Consider the following 17,391-nt stretch of genomic DNA (forward strand, 5'->3'; position numbering starts at 1 on the left):
GTACAGTACAGTAATCTAAACAGATTTGCTATAGGCCTACTAAGAACTAAAACACTGTAAGCAGACTGGGGCTGATCAGGTGTCATATTCATCAGGTTTATTTATTTACGGATTCAATATTACAATCTCATATGATTGGCCTCTTATGGTTTATGGTTCATCATGATTAACATAACATTCAGTTATAGAGAAAAATACAATATTGTATGTAATTTGTAATATGACTTGAAAATAAAAGGATAAGCTGTATCAAAAGGTTGTTTACTCAGATACGTTCATGTGAGCTTTCAGTAGACCAGTTTACAACAGGGGTCACGATAACACACTTAATAGTATTTGATACGAAGATACCTTCTTAAAAACGTTTTAATACCTTTGAGTGTTATATGATGACTCAGTTTGGCTACTTGTATTTAGATTAATGATTAATGAATAAACCAGGGTATATGCAGCTGCATAATACTTTACACTACAATATTACTTATTAAGTGATGATAAATACTGTACACTACAGTAGTATTTATTAAGTGGCAATAAATACACTGCAATAGTATTTATTAAGTGATGATAAATATACAATTGTACTGTAATAATTTACTAAGTGTTGAATACAGACAGTGAGGTAAGCAAATCAGCTGTTTGCTCTTTGTAAACAAATGACTCATGTTCAGTGTGGGATTCTTTTTTCAGGAAAGTGGACTCTTTTAGGACAATATTTTATCAACCTAGCACCAAATGATCCTAAATTATATGAGAATTGTGGTGGAATTGCATGAAGAAGTGTTAAAGGAATCTTGTGGGAGAGAGGGGGAGGGAGCCACCCACCCATGCTACCCCCCCCCCTGCCAGCTTCTCCCAGATAAACATTCATCTTACACATACAATATACTCCTACACTTATTTGTTCTTATTTTTATCTTTATAGTACAGTATAGTCTCGATTTACGTGGATTTGGTTTACGCTTTTGGTCATTTACGCGGCACCTTGCCAGACCGACAATTTTTATTTACACAGTTCATTCCATCATTTACCAGGGAAGCGGCACAGGCAAGGTGCGCACAAGGTTGCCCAGTCAACAAAACATTACCAAGTTCTTCACCCGCCATCCACCACAGCCGGCCCAAGTCAGTGATAGTGATAATGATAGTGAGGATATGGACTTAAATGGACTTTGAGGGGTTTGACAAAGAGGCCCTGCAAGCCTCTGTGGTGGATAGTGATACAATTGATACAAGTGATACAGGTGAGGGCCAATAATCTGCCCTCATCCTCGGAACCAACCCCCCATCCCTGTGTTATACTGCTTGATCTGGGGGTCACTAATTCTAAGGGGAATAACTTAACTCTATTCTTAATTTCTAAGGGTTGCTGCCACCAGACCACCTCTGGGCAGTATGTAGCTCGTTAGGTAGCGGGCAGAGTGGACTAGGCATTGAGTTAGGTTTTTCATTGACCAGAGCGATAAGGGGAAAGAAGGGTGAAACCATAACATGTCTTAACTTATTTATTTCTTATAAAACAAACTATAAAAAAATACAAGTGAGTTGGCCTTCCTCAGAAGAACAACAAAGATGTTGGTTACCCTGCTCGGCACCAGACGTCTTACATTAATTGCGTGTCATCCACATACTTATTGCATAACAATCCGTGACCTCCTTACCTCAGTCATTCCTCCTTACACTACCCCTGAACACGTCAGACTGCTCCACCTGTATGGAATATAGCACCGTAGGTTATCATACATAGTAGAACCATCTCACCTCCCTGTAGCACCATCTCAACACACCTGTTACACTCCACACCTGCAAGTATGGGACTCCATGTAATTTCTTGGTATACATATCAGGTACCTCGTTCGCACACCGCCCTCGGCGGGTAGAAACGAGGGCTACACCAAGAGACATACCAGTATTGTTTCTACGCCTGGTATTATGTCGCTCCAAGTGACGACCGCAGAGTTTCTCAAGCGTTTCCTTATTTATTCCTACTCATTTGGGGTGGTATGCTGGGAATCCACAGACTCACAGTGGATTGGCATAGCTGGGAGTAGTCACCTCACATGGCGAGACGCTCACAGGGATAATGGCCGCAGCCCAGCAAGGCACTCCAACACTGAGAAATAATGCGTGATGGGCCGTTAACACCCACCCCAACACATCCCTATTTCACTTTATGCATCAAGCAGAGTTTTGAACTGTAATAACTGCTATATAAGCCTTTTTTAGGGCAGGATGTAGCCCGATGGAGGACACTGACCTGAGGTGATAGTAGAGTTGAGGACACTGAGGGCAGTGCCCCGCCGCCCCTCATCGCGTAGGCCTACAGTTTCTAATCTTTAATTTTTACTTTTATTTCTTGCGGCTCTCACATGAACACTTTCCTGTATATTGTAACCTCATGTCTTATAAACACATATTTTAATCCTAAATTACACACTAAGGTAAGGTTCTGGTTTGCTAGTTCGTGGGTAAATTCATTGGGTGATATCAACGCGGCACACTCGAGGCGGGTACAAAGGAGACTACCTTAAAACAAAAGCCAAATGTTCATGGCGTGGGTATATCCACTTCACTTAAAACTGTAATTAGGGATCCTCCTCTCACACATTGCACTATTTGAACACAGACATAAGATTCTCTGATCACTGTACATGTCGTGGGTATACGTCACCCGAGGGTACGAGGTATATTCAGTTTACACCGATGCATACAAGATATTTCCTTTCACTTATAGTTTCTGGGTCACTCCCAACACCTCACATAAATCTGATACATTTATCCCTTTTCCAGATCATTGTTCTCATATATTTTCATATGATATCTGTTGAAGTTGTGTTCGCTACACGTTCACAGACGTAAATCGTATAAACTTCAAATCACGATCCACACTTAGTCCTACAGTACACTAGTCCGGCTCAACTGGACTTCCCCAATCATCTTATGGATACCTCGAGTTCTCCTTAATGCTATGAATACATACAATTAATATTATATAACCGTACCTGGGTACAATACAACACATGATTCAGTAACATTGAGTAGGTGAGTTATCCTTTATCAATGTTTCCCGTTCTCTGAGATTCTACAAGCGCGGTGGATTTGAATGTTATGTAGCCTAATATGAATTAAAGGGGGTTTTTAGGAGTGACAATGATGTGCGCAGTACAGTGTGCCCAGCCATCTTTTCTACAAACGTAAGTGTTAAAAAACCTAATATTATTGAGATTTCTCTTAAATATTAATTGTGTGTGCATACCATCATAAAATTAAGTTATTTTACTAAAACGTACGTATTGTGTCAGAAAAAGTGGTGTTTGGGGGTCGGCCCAGTCTCTATTTCAATTAATCCCATATGTTCTGTTATTTCGTTTACGCGTTTCTCGTTTTACGCGGACCTCCACGGGTTCAATTGACCGCTTAAATCCAGACTATACTGTAATCAAAATTCCAGATGCATTAGCATATTTAGAAATATTATCTTCAATAGTATCAATGATAATAAAAAAAATAATTCACTTACTAGAAAGAAATTCCATCATTGCTTGAGACTTAGGTACAGTGGCAGTAATTTTTGTAAAATGAAGTATAATCCTATGCAAGCTCTTGACCATGGAATCTTGCATTTCAAGGACACACAATGTTAAGGCACTTATACACAGTCCTCCAGCATATTGATTTATTACACCACTTTCTAAAATCCTGATTATCTGAAAATTTTCAATAAAATTTGTATACTGTTCATGATATGAATGAGTAATAAATAACTGCAAAATTACTAGAGACCTTACAGTATTCGATAGCCAACATATTCATGTTTCCTCTAGTAAACACAGCTATTTATAATGGTGCATGTTCAACTTTTAGCATAAATATTTTACAAATGTTATATTTCCTAAAATTGTAAACGAAGTAACTCCCAAACAAGAATAGTTCCAAAGCACTAACATTATGAGTGACTAGCTCAATTCACACTACAGAAGACAGTACCCAACCAGCTTGAACTGCAACAAAACTGACCCCACACATGATAATACATTTATCATTTTCCCCACTTGTCGGTTTATTATCCATTTGGGCAGTCCGTCTGTTTCTTGTTATGATTTTCATTGTTCAGTGTTAGTACAGGAGGAAACTGGAATACAGTACTCGAATAAAATGAGTGATGTTTGGTAAGGTCATTACAGAACAACACCCATGTAACATCCAATCCAAGGATTGGACCCATGAAACAGTGGCGAAGCAAGTACAGTATACTCTCGATTCAATGGAATCCGATATAACGAACTCTGGATTTAGTGGAAGCATTTTTCCGTTATTTTGTGCTCAATTTAGTGAACTAGTTCGCTAAATTGAAATTAATTCCATTATTATGCTCACACCTATGGAGACAGACCTATGGAGACATCTCAGACACATGATACAGTAAAACCTACTTCAGCCTACTGTACAGCGGATGTAATAAATGTTTAAAAAATATAAATAATTATACTGTATAAAAAACACCATATAAGATGCATCCCACATTTTAGCAGGGAGTATTTAGGAAAAAAATTGTGTGTATTTTCCTTCTGCAGACATAGTTTTCTTAAAATAATATATACAGTACCAGGAAATGTGAGGATTAAATAAAACTACCAACAAAAAATAATGTACTACAGTATTGACAAATCAGTATATAAAAGCCAAATGAAAGTTTAACACAGTCGCCATTTGCACACACTCCGTTTCACCATAGTAACGAAGTCCAGCTGGGATGCCAATTCCCTAGCAATGCTCACTGCCCCCACTCCACCCTCACTGAGCCACCTAACTCATGTGCAAAGAAATGTAATTATTCCCCTTACATGTTTGCCTTAGGCAATTATTTTGTTTACTTTTTTTCACAATACGTATGTAGGGTGGTGTGTGCATGTATTTAAGTAAAGATAAGCGAAGAAAGTTACGTATACTGTATTTAGCCAAAAACGCGGATTGAAAAAACAAATTCATGGAGCCTTCTTTGTGTATTCACAGCTGAATCGCCAGGCAAGAAGATGACGGTGGCAGTGCGCTTGATGGGGGGTGAAGGAGGGGGTTTCAAGAATTGCAATTAAATGCCAGGTAACGACGTGTCCTCCTAATATTACTTATTAAGTAATTATTAGATGTTTTAATTGCCTGTATGTTGGCCTGGCGAGTTATTGCTATGCATTAACATACCTAGGTATAAAGCTAGGCGTTGCATTCTGAGGTTGAGCAAAAACAACCATAACACCCCATAGCTTGGTTCAGTCGCCTGGTGGTTACAGTGATGAGTCTAACCTGGCTACAATGCCATGATTAATCACTATTATCACTATTATATCAGTAAACACTAATAATAACAGTAAATCCAATGAAATATGACAGAAAGCAAGAAGAGTTAACAGAGCAGACGACGCTCAACTAGTTGTCACTTGACTCACTCGCACCCGTTACCAGGCGTATGATAGAAATATGTATAGGAGAAATCCATATCTTTTAGCCTACAGTAATTTGAAGACGATGAAGGGCACAGTGGTAAACAAATTACATAAATCGAGAGGTAGCAGTGATCAATACAAACGGTGGCGGCAGGACACAGACTGAACGGATGTAAACAAAACCAACACGCCAAGTGACGTGTGGCACATTTGGTGGAATTTAACGGAATCACGTTTGATTTAGTGAAATACAGTCAACCCTCGCTTTACGCGGTCCCACTTTACGTGTTTCCACATTTACGCGGTACCCTGCCGAACACGGAATGCTCACTTTCCGCAGTGTGTGTACCCCTTTACACGGAAAGCGGCTGGCGGTCCTCTCGCGCCACGCCATTTTTGGATCCAAACCTCCCGCCATCTCTCCCGCCATCCGCCATGTTGTGTAAGCGGCGCGAGTAGGTTACACAGTTTATGTCTTTGTTGCGTTATCGGTGACGTCATATGACATAGCGGACTGTGATTGGGCAAAGCATCCTCACCTCCCTCCCCGCTAGCTGTGATTGGTTTAATGTACTATGACGTGCCCCGCCGCGTGAGCGTTCAAGCCCCTTGACCTACCCGCGTCAGTTACACCCCTCCCGGCTACACCATGTATATCGGTATCCATTGTTCCATAAGAATGGCTTCCACCGGACCACCACCACAAAGAAACCTTGCATTACCTGGACCCAGCCGCCCTAAGCCAAAGAAGACACGACGTTCCATAAGCTACGAAATCAAATATAAGATCATACAAAAGTTGGAGAAAGGAACAAGACAGGTTGATCTCGCACGCCAGCATGGTGTTAACGAATCAACTATCACGACAATTAAGAAGGATGCAGCCAAGATAAAGGAGCAAATGAACATCACAAAGTCTACATGTGCTTCTATGATCAAGTATTTCCACAACCAGGTGCTTCTCAAGACGGAAAAATTACTTGTGAGCTACTTGGTGCGTCAGGCGCGAAGGAACATGGCAGTGGACACGTGCTCAGTTAAGGAGTACGCACGTGAACTGTATGCTGCAGTGTCACGAAAGATGGGAATTACAGAGCCCAAACCCTTTAATGCTTCCTCTGGGTGGTTACAGAGGTTTAAGAAGAGGAACAAGATCACCAATATCAACATTGGTGGTGAAGAAGCTAGTGCTGACCGTGTCGTGGCTAGGGAATTTCCTCCGTTTTTACGTGACATGGAGGAAGGACAGTACACCGACGACCAGGTGTTTAACATGGACGAATCTGGTCTTTTCTGGGAAAAGTTACCTTCCAAGACCTTCGTTGTGAAGAATGCCAGCAAGTGTCGGGGCCGGAAGTTGCAGAAGGAGCGCATCACCGTCCTGTTTACCACCAATGCCTCCGGTACCTATAAGCTCAAGTTATCGGTGATCCACACAGCACGCAAGCCGCAAGCCTACAAGAGCATGGACATGACCAAGCTAAATGTCCACTGGCTGACCGCACAAAAGGCGTGGGTGTTCTCTACTCTGTCCCTCTCCTGGTTTGATGGCTGTTTTGTTCCCGATATGAAGGAATTCTGTGAGCAACAGAATGTGCCATTCAAGATTTTGTTGCTGCTTGACAACGCACCAGGACACTCGCCCCTACTGTTAGATCGTCACCCCAACGTAAAAGTGGTCTTCCTTCCTCCCAATACAGCCCATGGACCAAGAATTGATCTGTAATGTAAAAGCTGCATTCTCTGCTAAAAAATTCAAGCTCCTGAACGACTACACCAACACCAAGGAAGAGCTGCGTAACCTGAGTGACACCAACACCGATAGCAAGAGCGAAGACGACGAGGATCAACAGTTGGCAGAGCAAGAAGTACTTTTGAAACAATTCTGGAGAACATTCAACGTCAAGAAAGCTGTGGACTTCTTGGTGGGGGCATGGGATCAGCTGTCTGTAGCAACTGTTCGTCATGCATGGAGACATGTGTTGCAAGGTATTCTGGGTGTTAGGCAGAGTAAATCTGTGACTGGTGAGGTTCAGACTGTTGCAGTAGCAGTGGACCTTGCCAGAGAAGCTGCGCAGTGTGTTACAGCTGCAGACTTCTCCGAGACCACCAACGACGACATCCTGGAGGTGATAAGGGATCCTGATGTGACTACCGACGAGATTGTAGATGATGATGACGTCAGTGAAGAGGCAGGTGGTGCGTCATCCCAAGAAGAACGCCGCTTATCCTATAGTAATGTAAGGGGTGCCATCGAGTGTATTGAGAAAGTCAACCTCCTCCTTTCCGACGACCCTGACGCTAACAGGTATGAAATCTTCACTACCCAGCTGTTGCAGACTATGGAGCCCTACATCAAGGTTTATCACGACAACATAAGCATAACAGAGTTCTTCGCCCGCAACCCACCACTGCCAGCCCAAGCCAGTGATAGTGACAGAGGCAGAGACAGTGATGATGACTTTGAGGGATTTGTCAGGGAGGCACTAGTAAGTGTGGATGACACCGATGAAGACTCACCTGAGGGCCAGTAGCCTGCCCTCTGCCTCGGAACCAGCCTCCATTCCCCTACGCCGACTCATCTCTTCTACTAACGTAAGTGTTAACCCCAACCTTGTTTTTTCTAACCTAACCTTCAGTTTATTATTCTCTTATTGATTGTTCCCTTCTATATTATGTGTGTGTGAATATCATCATAAAGTTAAGATGTTATTTTTAGTAAAACGTACGTATTGTGTCGGGAAAAAGAGGAGTTTGGGGGTCGGCCCGGTCTCTATTTCAATTAATCCCATATGTTATGTTGTTCACTTTAAGCGTTTCTCACTTTACACGGGAAATTTTTATTTAACGGACAGGGGTGGCTCGAATTAGTTCATTAAATTGAGAAAATACTGTACACTATTACTGTTCCACCAATACTGTTCCTCCATAAACTCTAAATTCATGTAAGATATACATAAAAGACAATTCTTTTTATTTTTTTCCCTTCAAATATTCTCCCATTACAGGTATAATGCAGGGAGAGCAGAATTAAAATCAAATTGTGTTCTCTTTGTTTAGGTAACAATACAAGGTGGAGAAATGCACTCTACTCCCAGACTAGAGGGATACATGTCATGCCCAAAGTAGGTAAATTGCTCTTAGGCCCATACAATAACGTATCAAGATTAAATTAATGTTCAACGATACTTTAACTTTAGATAGTACTATTATTCCATTGCTTTGTACTATAGACGGCACTACTGCTTAGTTGACTTGTAATCGAGACTGCGCCACTACTTGGCTGGTTTGTACAAAAGTCAGCACCATCGTCTGAATGATTTGCACTGCATGGAGGCGAATTAAAAGATCAGCTGTTGAAGGAGCTTATCACTTGGCAACACTGGTGCATGTTACTGCTCCTTTCCACTCCATCTCTCTAATCACCCACACCTTTCTGCTTTCTCACTTCATATTTAAAAATGTTATGTAATGTAATTTTGAAGGGATACAACTTTGCTCATTTATACTTATACTTCTCACAATTTCTCTGAAATACTTTAGGTTTCGTGTTTATTCAAGACATCTTCAGGTCATCAGACCCACTAATCCCCCACCCAAGAAAAGGTGACCTGACATTCCATCATATAAGTCAGTAATATGAGACACTAATCCCCTACCCTACCTCCAACTGACATTGAATCAGGTCTGTTCCCTCCCCAAAATACTTGAGCTTTCGTCTTTATTCAAGACATTTTTAGAAAATGCTCTTGATTTTCGACCTCGGGAATTTTTCCCAAAGCCGGAATACTTTTTAATTCCGGCTTTGGGAATGCTTTTCCGAGCAAATTTCAATTCCGGCTATCGGAGAGTTCCGGCTAATGGAGATATTATTAAATATATATATATGTGTGTGTGTGTGTGTGTGTGTTCGCACACAGGGTGGTGAAATGCGTCTAGTGTGGCAGCATTTTGTCAGTGTTAAGGTGAAAGCACGGCTTGCTCCCTCTCGCTTTCAGCTGCCGCCTCTGGCTAGCCCTCATGGGTAACAGGGAAGTAACTTGCACGAGTCTTACCCTGCCAGTACACAGCCTCCTCACCATCAAGACTCTTGCTGTGCCTCCTTGTGGCAACACACGGTAAGTAGGTGCCTTGTGGACCCAGGCTAAACCAGCAGGGGATCGCGAAGTAGCAGTGGACCTCAGATGGACTGAGCATAGGCCCATTGGCATGTGGACACGTCCTGGCACCTACCAACCATTGCCCCACTACCTGCGGATTAACCTTGGTAGGTATAAGGCTACGGGAGTAAACCCCAAACGAAAAATCTGCAGTGGAGCCCCGCATCATGCAGACATGCTTACAGAGCTCCAACAAGACCCCAACGGCAGTATAGGCGGAAGAGGTGACCACCATGGGAACCCAACGATTACACCGGCGGACGAAGGCGATGCCTGATAGGCAGGCTACTAAGATGAAACCCAACAAACTGGGCTAACGGCAGTCCATTGCAACTCTCCCTCTCCCCAGTCGTTGCAACATTTGCACCACTGTATCAGGAAAAGGGAGAGCCAAGATGTGTGGTTGCAGCCTGTGCTCCTGCCTCACCACATAAATCAACTATCACGCAGCCATCATACAGCTCATCATACCTCTCATCATCACCAAAACCCCCATGCCCCCAAAAATCCTTCGGCGATGGACGAGTGGCAACAGGGACAGGCAGAGATGACTGCCGGGAGTCTCTAGTCACAACTCTGCACATGGGAAGCACAGATAAGATGGTCGTTTAGGCACTGAGATCTAGGCCAGCAGTGCAATCCGGTCCAGTCTGTGCTACAGAGTAAGTTCCTTTCGAGAAGCCACTAGGCTCACCCCACATGGGGAGGGGCTAGGAAGGGTGCCCTAAACATAGCCTGCCTAAAGAACCAGCCTGACTGGGGAATTGCACCCATTAAGGTCATCCTTATACAGTCAAAAACACAGTAATAATCACAGATCAAAACAAAAAAACTATACAACCTCTTATGGTCATTGCATGGAATGTCAGGACCCTCCTGGTTACTGACACAAATGAGGATCCTGAAAGAAGAAATGCCCTTGTGACATAAGAGCTGGCTAGGTATAACATAGACATAGTAGCTATTAGTGAGTCCTGGCTCCCAGACAACGGCCGACTCACAGAATGGGGGTCTGGCTATATCTTTTACTGGAAGGGTAAGCCTGCTGCAGAGAGAAACAGCATTTATGGAGTTGGATTGGCATCCACCAACACATCCTACAGGCTAAATCAAATGCCTGTTGAGATCAACGAGCGCCTCATAATGCTCCGAGTCCCACTGAGTCACCCGCATCATATCTTTTTCATCAGTGCATATGCCCCAACACTGGATGCAGTGATAACCTCTATCCTGGGTGACTTCAGTGCCAGAGTTGGCAGAGATGCCGACATTTGGCAAGAAACCATAGGAAAAATGGAATATGCAAGTGCAATCCCTACGGCCTACTCCTCCTCACCAAGTGTGCTGCACACAACCTCACTACTGAATCACTAATACCTTGTTTAAGCAGACCGACAAGTTCAAGGGTTCGTGACAACACCCATGATCCAAACACTGGCATCTCATTAACTACATCATTGTCAGAGAAAGAGATCGCCGAGATGTCCTCATCACCCAAGCCAAGCTCTCACTTCACGTAGCCCCAAAATGGCAAAGGCAGCAAGCCTCCATTAGAGGTTTTGACACTAAGAGTCTGGAGGATCCAGCAGTAGCACATGCTTTCAGAGAGCAGCTCGAACATGGGCTGATAAACAACCAGACAACAAACAACCCAAATCTCAGCGCGGAATGGGATATTCTAGACACTGTCATGAAAAAACCTGCAGAGAGACCCTCGGCCAGATTGAAAGAATACACCAGGGCTGGTTCGATGAAAATGACCCAAAAATCAATGTACTCGTCGACGATAAACGTGCCGCTTTAACTGACTGGCAGAACAACCCTCAGTCTTGGACCAAAGCTGATACCTTCCGCAAGAAGAAAGCAGCGGCCCAGCACAAATTTAGCAATCTAAATAACAACTGTTTTAAAAATAAAGTATGTGAGACATGAAAACTTGCTGATCAGCACAAGATGCACAATTTTTTTAATTCCACTAAAACATTTTATGGGCCAATCACTCATGGCACAGCCCCTCTCCGCTCCTCCGATGGTAACTCCCTAATTAAAGATGAAGAAGGCATCCTTTAGCGCTGAAAAGAGCACTATCATTCATTGCTCAACCGAAACACTGATGTGGATGTCCTGACTACCTAGCAGGTCCATCAGCATCCAGAGCTAACCCACCTCACCTCTCCTCTATCCCTGGATGAGGTAGCTACTGCCATCAAACAGATGAAAAATAACAAAGCCTCAGGGCCTGATGGAATCCCAGCCAAGGTGTATAAAGCAGGAGGACCTCTGCTTACGCGCTGACTCCACTCTCTACTTGATAATATACTAGTGAAAAAGGAGGAAATCCCCCAAACTCTTAGACACTCCATTGTCAATATTTATAAGAACAAGGGAGATTGGTCAGACTGTGGCAATTACCGCGGGATCTCGCTGCTGTCCGTATCTGGCAAGATTATCACCAGAGTCCTCTTAAACGGACTTCTTCCTGAGGCGGAAAGCTTCCTCCCAGAATCTCTATGTGGCTTTAGACCATAACATGGTACCATTGACATAATCTTTGCTGTCCGCTGGATACAGGAAAAGTGCAGAGAAGTGACGTGACATGTACATTTCCTTTATCAACCTAACCAAGGCTTCTGACTCAGTCAACAAGGAAGCCCCCTGGTGGGCCTTCAGCCGTTTTGGCTGCTTACCAAAGTTCATCGCCATTGTGATGCAACCCCACAATGGCATGAATGGCAGTGACCTGCACAATGGCACCCAGTCTGACTTCTTTCCCATCCAATTTAGTCAGTGGGGTGGACATCGAGTACCGGATGAAGGGTCTTTTCAACATAAGACGACTCCAGGCAGGAACAAAGGTGTCAGCAGCTTTCATTACTGAACTTCAGTATGCAGACGACCTCTCCCTTGTCACTCACACTGAACGCGACCTACAAGAGATCCTAAACACCTGAGCAGATGTATATGCACACTTTGGCCTTCAGGTAAATGTACCCAAGACTCAGATTCTCCTTCAGCCTACTCCTGGTTCAGCCACACCTCCACCATCAATCCAGCTTAATGGTACTACCCTCTCTAATATTACCCACTTTCAGTATCTTGGCTCTCACCTTTCCTTCACAGCAGACATCGATGAAGAGATTCAGCATCGGATCAGATGTGCATCTCAAGCCTTTGGCAGACTCCATACCCATGTCTTCAGCTGTAGGGAGCTGAAATTATCTACAAACTTGCACTTATATCAAGCAGTGGTCCTCCCCACCCTGCTATATGGCAATGAGACATGGGTCACATACAGGAGGCACCTCAAGGCACTTGAAAACTTTCACCAACGTAGTCTATGTTCCTTCCTCCAAGTTCGCTGGGAAGACAAGAGATCAAATGCCAGAATCCTCGCTGACACCAACTGTAGAAGCATCGAGGCTACCATTATTCATGAATAACCACGTTGGTCTGGCCATGTTACCCACATGGACGAAAGTAGACTGCCAAAGCAGCTACTTTACAGTCACCTAACGAATAGTAAATATAACGCCGGCGGGCAACTAAAAATGTATAAGGATACTCTTCAGACAAACCTGAAGAAGTGTGAAATCAACCCCACTCACCTGGGAGACAATTACACCTCACCATAACACTTGGAGGAGCACCACATAATACTTTCGAGTTAGCCCGACTGCGTAACGAGGCAGACAAGCGCCAACACCGGAAAGACGCTGCCACCACCCCTCCCGCACTAAATGTAGCCCCACATGTGCAGCATCTGTGGATGGCCCTGCAGGTCCAGTATCAGCCTCTCTAGTCACTTCAAAGCTCGCCAACGAAGGCGACATCCCTAATAACTCATATCAATGTCTCATAACTGGATGATCGTCATACTTGATTCTCAGAGAGAGAGATCATTGTGCAATACCTTTGATACCTTCAAGCCTAGATATCAACCAAGAAATTGCTTACTATGGAACGTAGTTTGCCTTTTTTTTTTTTTACGGGGATTGGCCCACCCGGGCACAGGTCAATGACCCACATCAAGGCCTAGGGAGCGAAAAAAAAGAATAGAGAAATTAAAATAGAAAAAGAAAAGGTTATATTAATCTACACTGCAAAGATGACAGAAAATTAGCTTTCTAAAGTGAGACAGATTGTATGAGTATGGAAACACAGAAGGAGGCAGAGCATTCCACAATTTGGCTGTGTGAGGAAAGAAGGATGTACTATAACGGGTTAATCTAGTGTGACTGACATCCACAGAGAAATGGTGGGCACCGCGGGCAAGACATATGTTACGAGCCCACGGCCTTGCTGGCAGTACACAGGTTGCCAAATCCACCGAACATTGCCCGTTAAAGTACCTGTAAAAGAGAGAGGATGAAGCAACATTGCGACGAAGAGAAAAGGAAGAGAGATTGTCAACTAAATGAGGAGAGTTAATAAGACGAATGAATCCCTTATACAGTCGACCCTCGTTAAAACAGACTAATAGGGGGGGAAGGGTGTCCGATTCAGTCAATTGTCCGAATTAACTGATTTAGGGGTTAATATTGCATAATATTGCATTATATTTCAAAGAAAATGCAGTGAGTTTGTCCTTAGCCTTGAGTATGTCCGAAACTGTTTTCTTTTTAACACCATACTCGTCACAAACTCTAGCCACCGAAGCACCAGCCTCTAACTTCCTTATAAGTTCCAGTTTCTGGTTCACAGAAAGGGTCACATACTTCCTCTTCGGCGTATTACTCCCCCTTGAAGACATGATGTAAAATACAAGGCTGAAAGATGCCTAATCACTGAAATATCACAAAAATTGCAGGGCAACACAACACTGATACTCGAATATGGCACCAAGTCAACAATGACTGGCGGTCTGGCGCGCGCCATCTATCGGACAATCCCAGAACCAGAAATTTGACACGGACAGTCCCTCGCCTAATTCAGATTTCGTCCAATTTATCCGATATCCGGATTAAAGGGGTCCGTTTTAACGAGGGTCGACTGTATACTTGAAGCAACTGCTCAGGAGTGAAGTAGCTACAGCATCTGTACAGCATCTGTACAGCATTCCCAAATTTCGGGAGGCAACTTTAGCAACATTGAGGATGTGTGGCTTCCATGACATATTAGAGGAAATGGTGAGGCCTAGCATATCTATTTTAGAATTTGGCGGAATGATAGCGTCCTGAAATGTGATTGTTGGGAGATCATTAATTTGGAAAGTGTAATTGGTAAATACCGAGTTTTATTACTATTGAATTTGACCAAGCTTCTACCTCCCCATTCGGAGATGCTGGAAGTAAATACTCTACCTTCTGCTGGGTAGTGGACTCCATGTGCACCTGATGAGGGACAAGCATTGCTAACACTGGAAATACATAACACTGAAAGTCTGACTGAGTAAATTTGGTCGGTGTGTTGTACAAGGACTTTGGTACGTCAAGGGTTTTACCATCAATCTGTAAATAAGATTATACATGTTAGTTAAATGAAAAACATTGAAAAAATTAATCTCTAAAGAACAGTACCTCAAAATGAAATTTCAACACAGTATTACCCTACTGAATATTACATTTTCTACTTTAAGAATATATATATACTGTACATCCCTGTATTCAATTTCATGCCTGTTAAAATTTTCAATTTACTGTACATATTTCAAATTTTTCATAAACATCTTAATGAAGATATAGTACTGGTTGGCCTCGCAAATTCGTGTTAATTTGTATCCCACCATGACTGAATTTCCGAAATAGGCATTTTTAAAAACATAAGAATATTTGGAAAAAACAATCTAATTTTACATCATAAACTTTTATAACTTCAAACTTATATAGTACTCCAATGCCATATTTATTGGACAGTTCCTTAATACTTATTCCACTCTATTTAGATAAACAATGTCATTCAGAATTAAGTGATTTAGTGAGCACAAGGTTAGCCAACTTTGCACAAATTTCAAACTGCATACAGTAAAGCCTCGAATAACGATGGTAATGTGTCCTCCAATATTGCAGTGTAAGGTGAATCGTCATATCATAAATCATTAATAACCATTAAAATAAAGCAATAATAATTTGATGCACTCCAAGGTTCAACCTTTTCATATCTGTTGTGTGGTTCCCCCAAAAGAAAATTAATGAAAAATAAGCTTATACACATTTTTAGCTTTTGAACCAGCACTACCACCACTTGCTCTCTTGCTCATGATGAATAAAATATGCCTTAAGAAACCTAAGAAAGTTTTTCCTCCTGTTCCTGTTCATATGCGTGAAAACAAAGGGACCACAAGCTCGGACTCTTGTCTACTAGTGACGCGCATTAGCACTCATTAGCCCAGCAACTTTCCTTGCCCTTTAGCCAAACATGACCTGATGCGGCCGAAACTTGATCCACGCAGGTGTTATACTGCCCATTATGTGGTCACTAATCCTAAGGGGGGTTACTAAACTAAAACATAACCTAAGGTCGCTGCCACCAGACCACATGTACAGTATGTGTGGTTTTGTTTTTGTTAGGTAGCTGGCAGAGCAAGCCAGCCACTGTGAGTTTGTGTTTTCATTAATCAAATCGAGAGTGGAAGGAAGGGTAAAACACCAACCAAGACTAACTAATTTATTTCCTAATAAAAAAAATATTGCATTGTCACAATACAAAAATAGTCGACCTTCCCCAAGCAAATTATTAAGGTCACCACACCCCACACAAAATACCCGACCTTCTCCAAATAATGGTCTTCTCTCTTGATACCAAATCCTTGAACTCCTTACCTAGGTCATTCCTTCCTACAATATCACCCAAAAATACTCACTAGCACCAACGTACTATATAACACCAACATACTATATAGCACCAAATACATTCCACACATATACAGTGGGGTATGCTATAACGAACGGATCCTACTACGAATATTCCTATAACGAACGGTTTTACCTATAAAATTGAGAATGCTATAACGAACGCAACTCCTACAACGAACGCGGATGAATACCGGACTATTTCGCCTGGCGCATGAATATTGTTGTACCGCGACCCACAACAAGAGCGTCAGGCGCCATCTTTGTCTCATTGTGTAGCCAGTGCACCACTGTTATTGTTGAAATTTCGTCTTTTGATGTGGAAATTCGCGTTATTTGTATAACTATTTTGTTATACAAGTATACAATTGTAACAATGAGTCGTCCAAAGCGAGTGAGAAAGCTAATAACCCTTGAAACTAAGAAAGAAATTATAAAGAAACGTGAGAATGGAAGAAGCATTACGAAACTTAGTGATGAATATGGGATGGCTAAATCGACTATATGTACGATTTTGAAGAATAAAGAGGAGTTAAAAACTGTGCAAGTGGCTCAGGGAATCTTTAGACTTAGCAAAGCAAGGTGTAATGTGATTGAAGAGATGGAAAATTTACTCTTAGTGTGGATAAAGGAGAAAGAAATGGCAGGTGGTAACATTAGTGAAGCTATAATTTGTGAGAAGGCTAAACAATTGTTTGAGGACCTTAAAGCCAAGACTCCCAGTGGAAGTGATAGTGATGTGCCAGTGTTTAGGGGTACCTGCTTGCTGAATAACACTAAGGTAAGATAAAGTACCGTATTTTTTACATTTTCCACAGAATTTTTTCAGTGTTAAGCGGTTGTATTTGGGGGCCTGGAACGGATTAATCCTATAACGAACGAATGCTATAACGAACGAGATTCTGGAACCAATTACGTTCATTATAGCATACCCCACTGTAGGTACGAAGCTCCTTCTTAGCCCCAAGGTACATATGACAGGTAGCCATCTCACACACTATT

The 17,391-nt window shown here is 42.5% G+C and overlaps 1 protein-coding gene across 1 annotated transcript in view; it reads right to left on the bottom strand.

The window, feature by feature from the left end:
* The window catches only part of LOC121871699 (tuberin-like), a 218,355-nt gene that overhangs the window by 104,450 nt on the left and 96,514 nt on the right, over positions 1-17,391 (bottom strand). The window contains exons 15-16 of the mRNA XM_042374111.1: positions 14,902-15,048; positions 3,521-3,707 (exon numbers count right to left, since the gene is read on the bottom strand). Of these exons, the coding sequence (XP_042230045.1) occupies positions 3,521-3,707; positions 14,902-15,048 (334 nt within the window). The remainder of the gene's footprint in view (positions 1-3,520; positions 3,708-14,901; positions 15,049-17,391) is intronic.

The sequence above is a fragment of the Homarus americanus genome, unplaced genomic scaffold, assembly GCF_018991925.1.
Source record: "Homarus americanus isolate GMGI-L3 unplaced genomic scaffold, GMGI_Hamer_2.0 scaffold39675, whole genome shotgun sequence".
Taxonomy (NCBI): Eukaryota; Metazoa; Arthropoda; class Malacostraca; order Decapoda; family Nephropidae; genus Homarus; species Homarus americanus.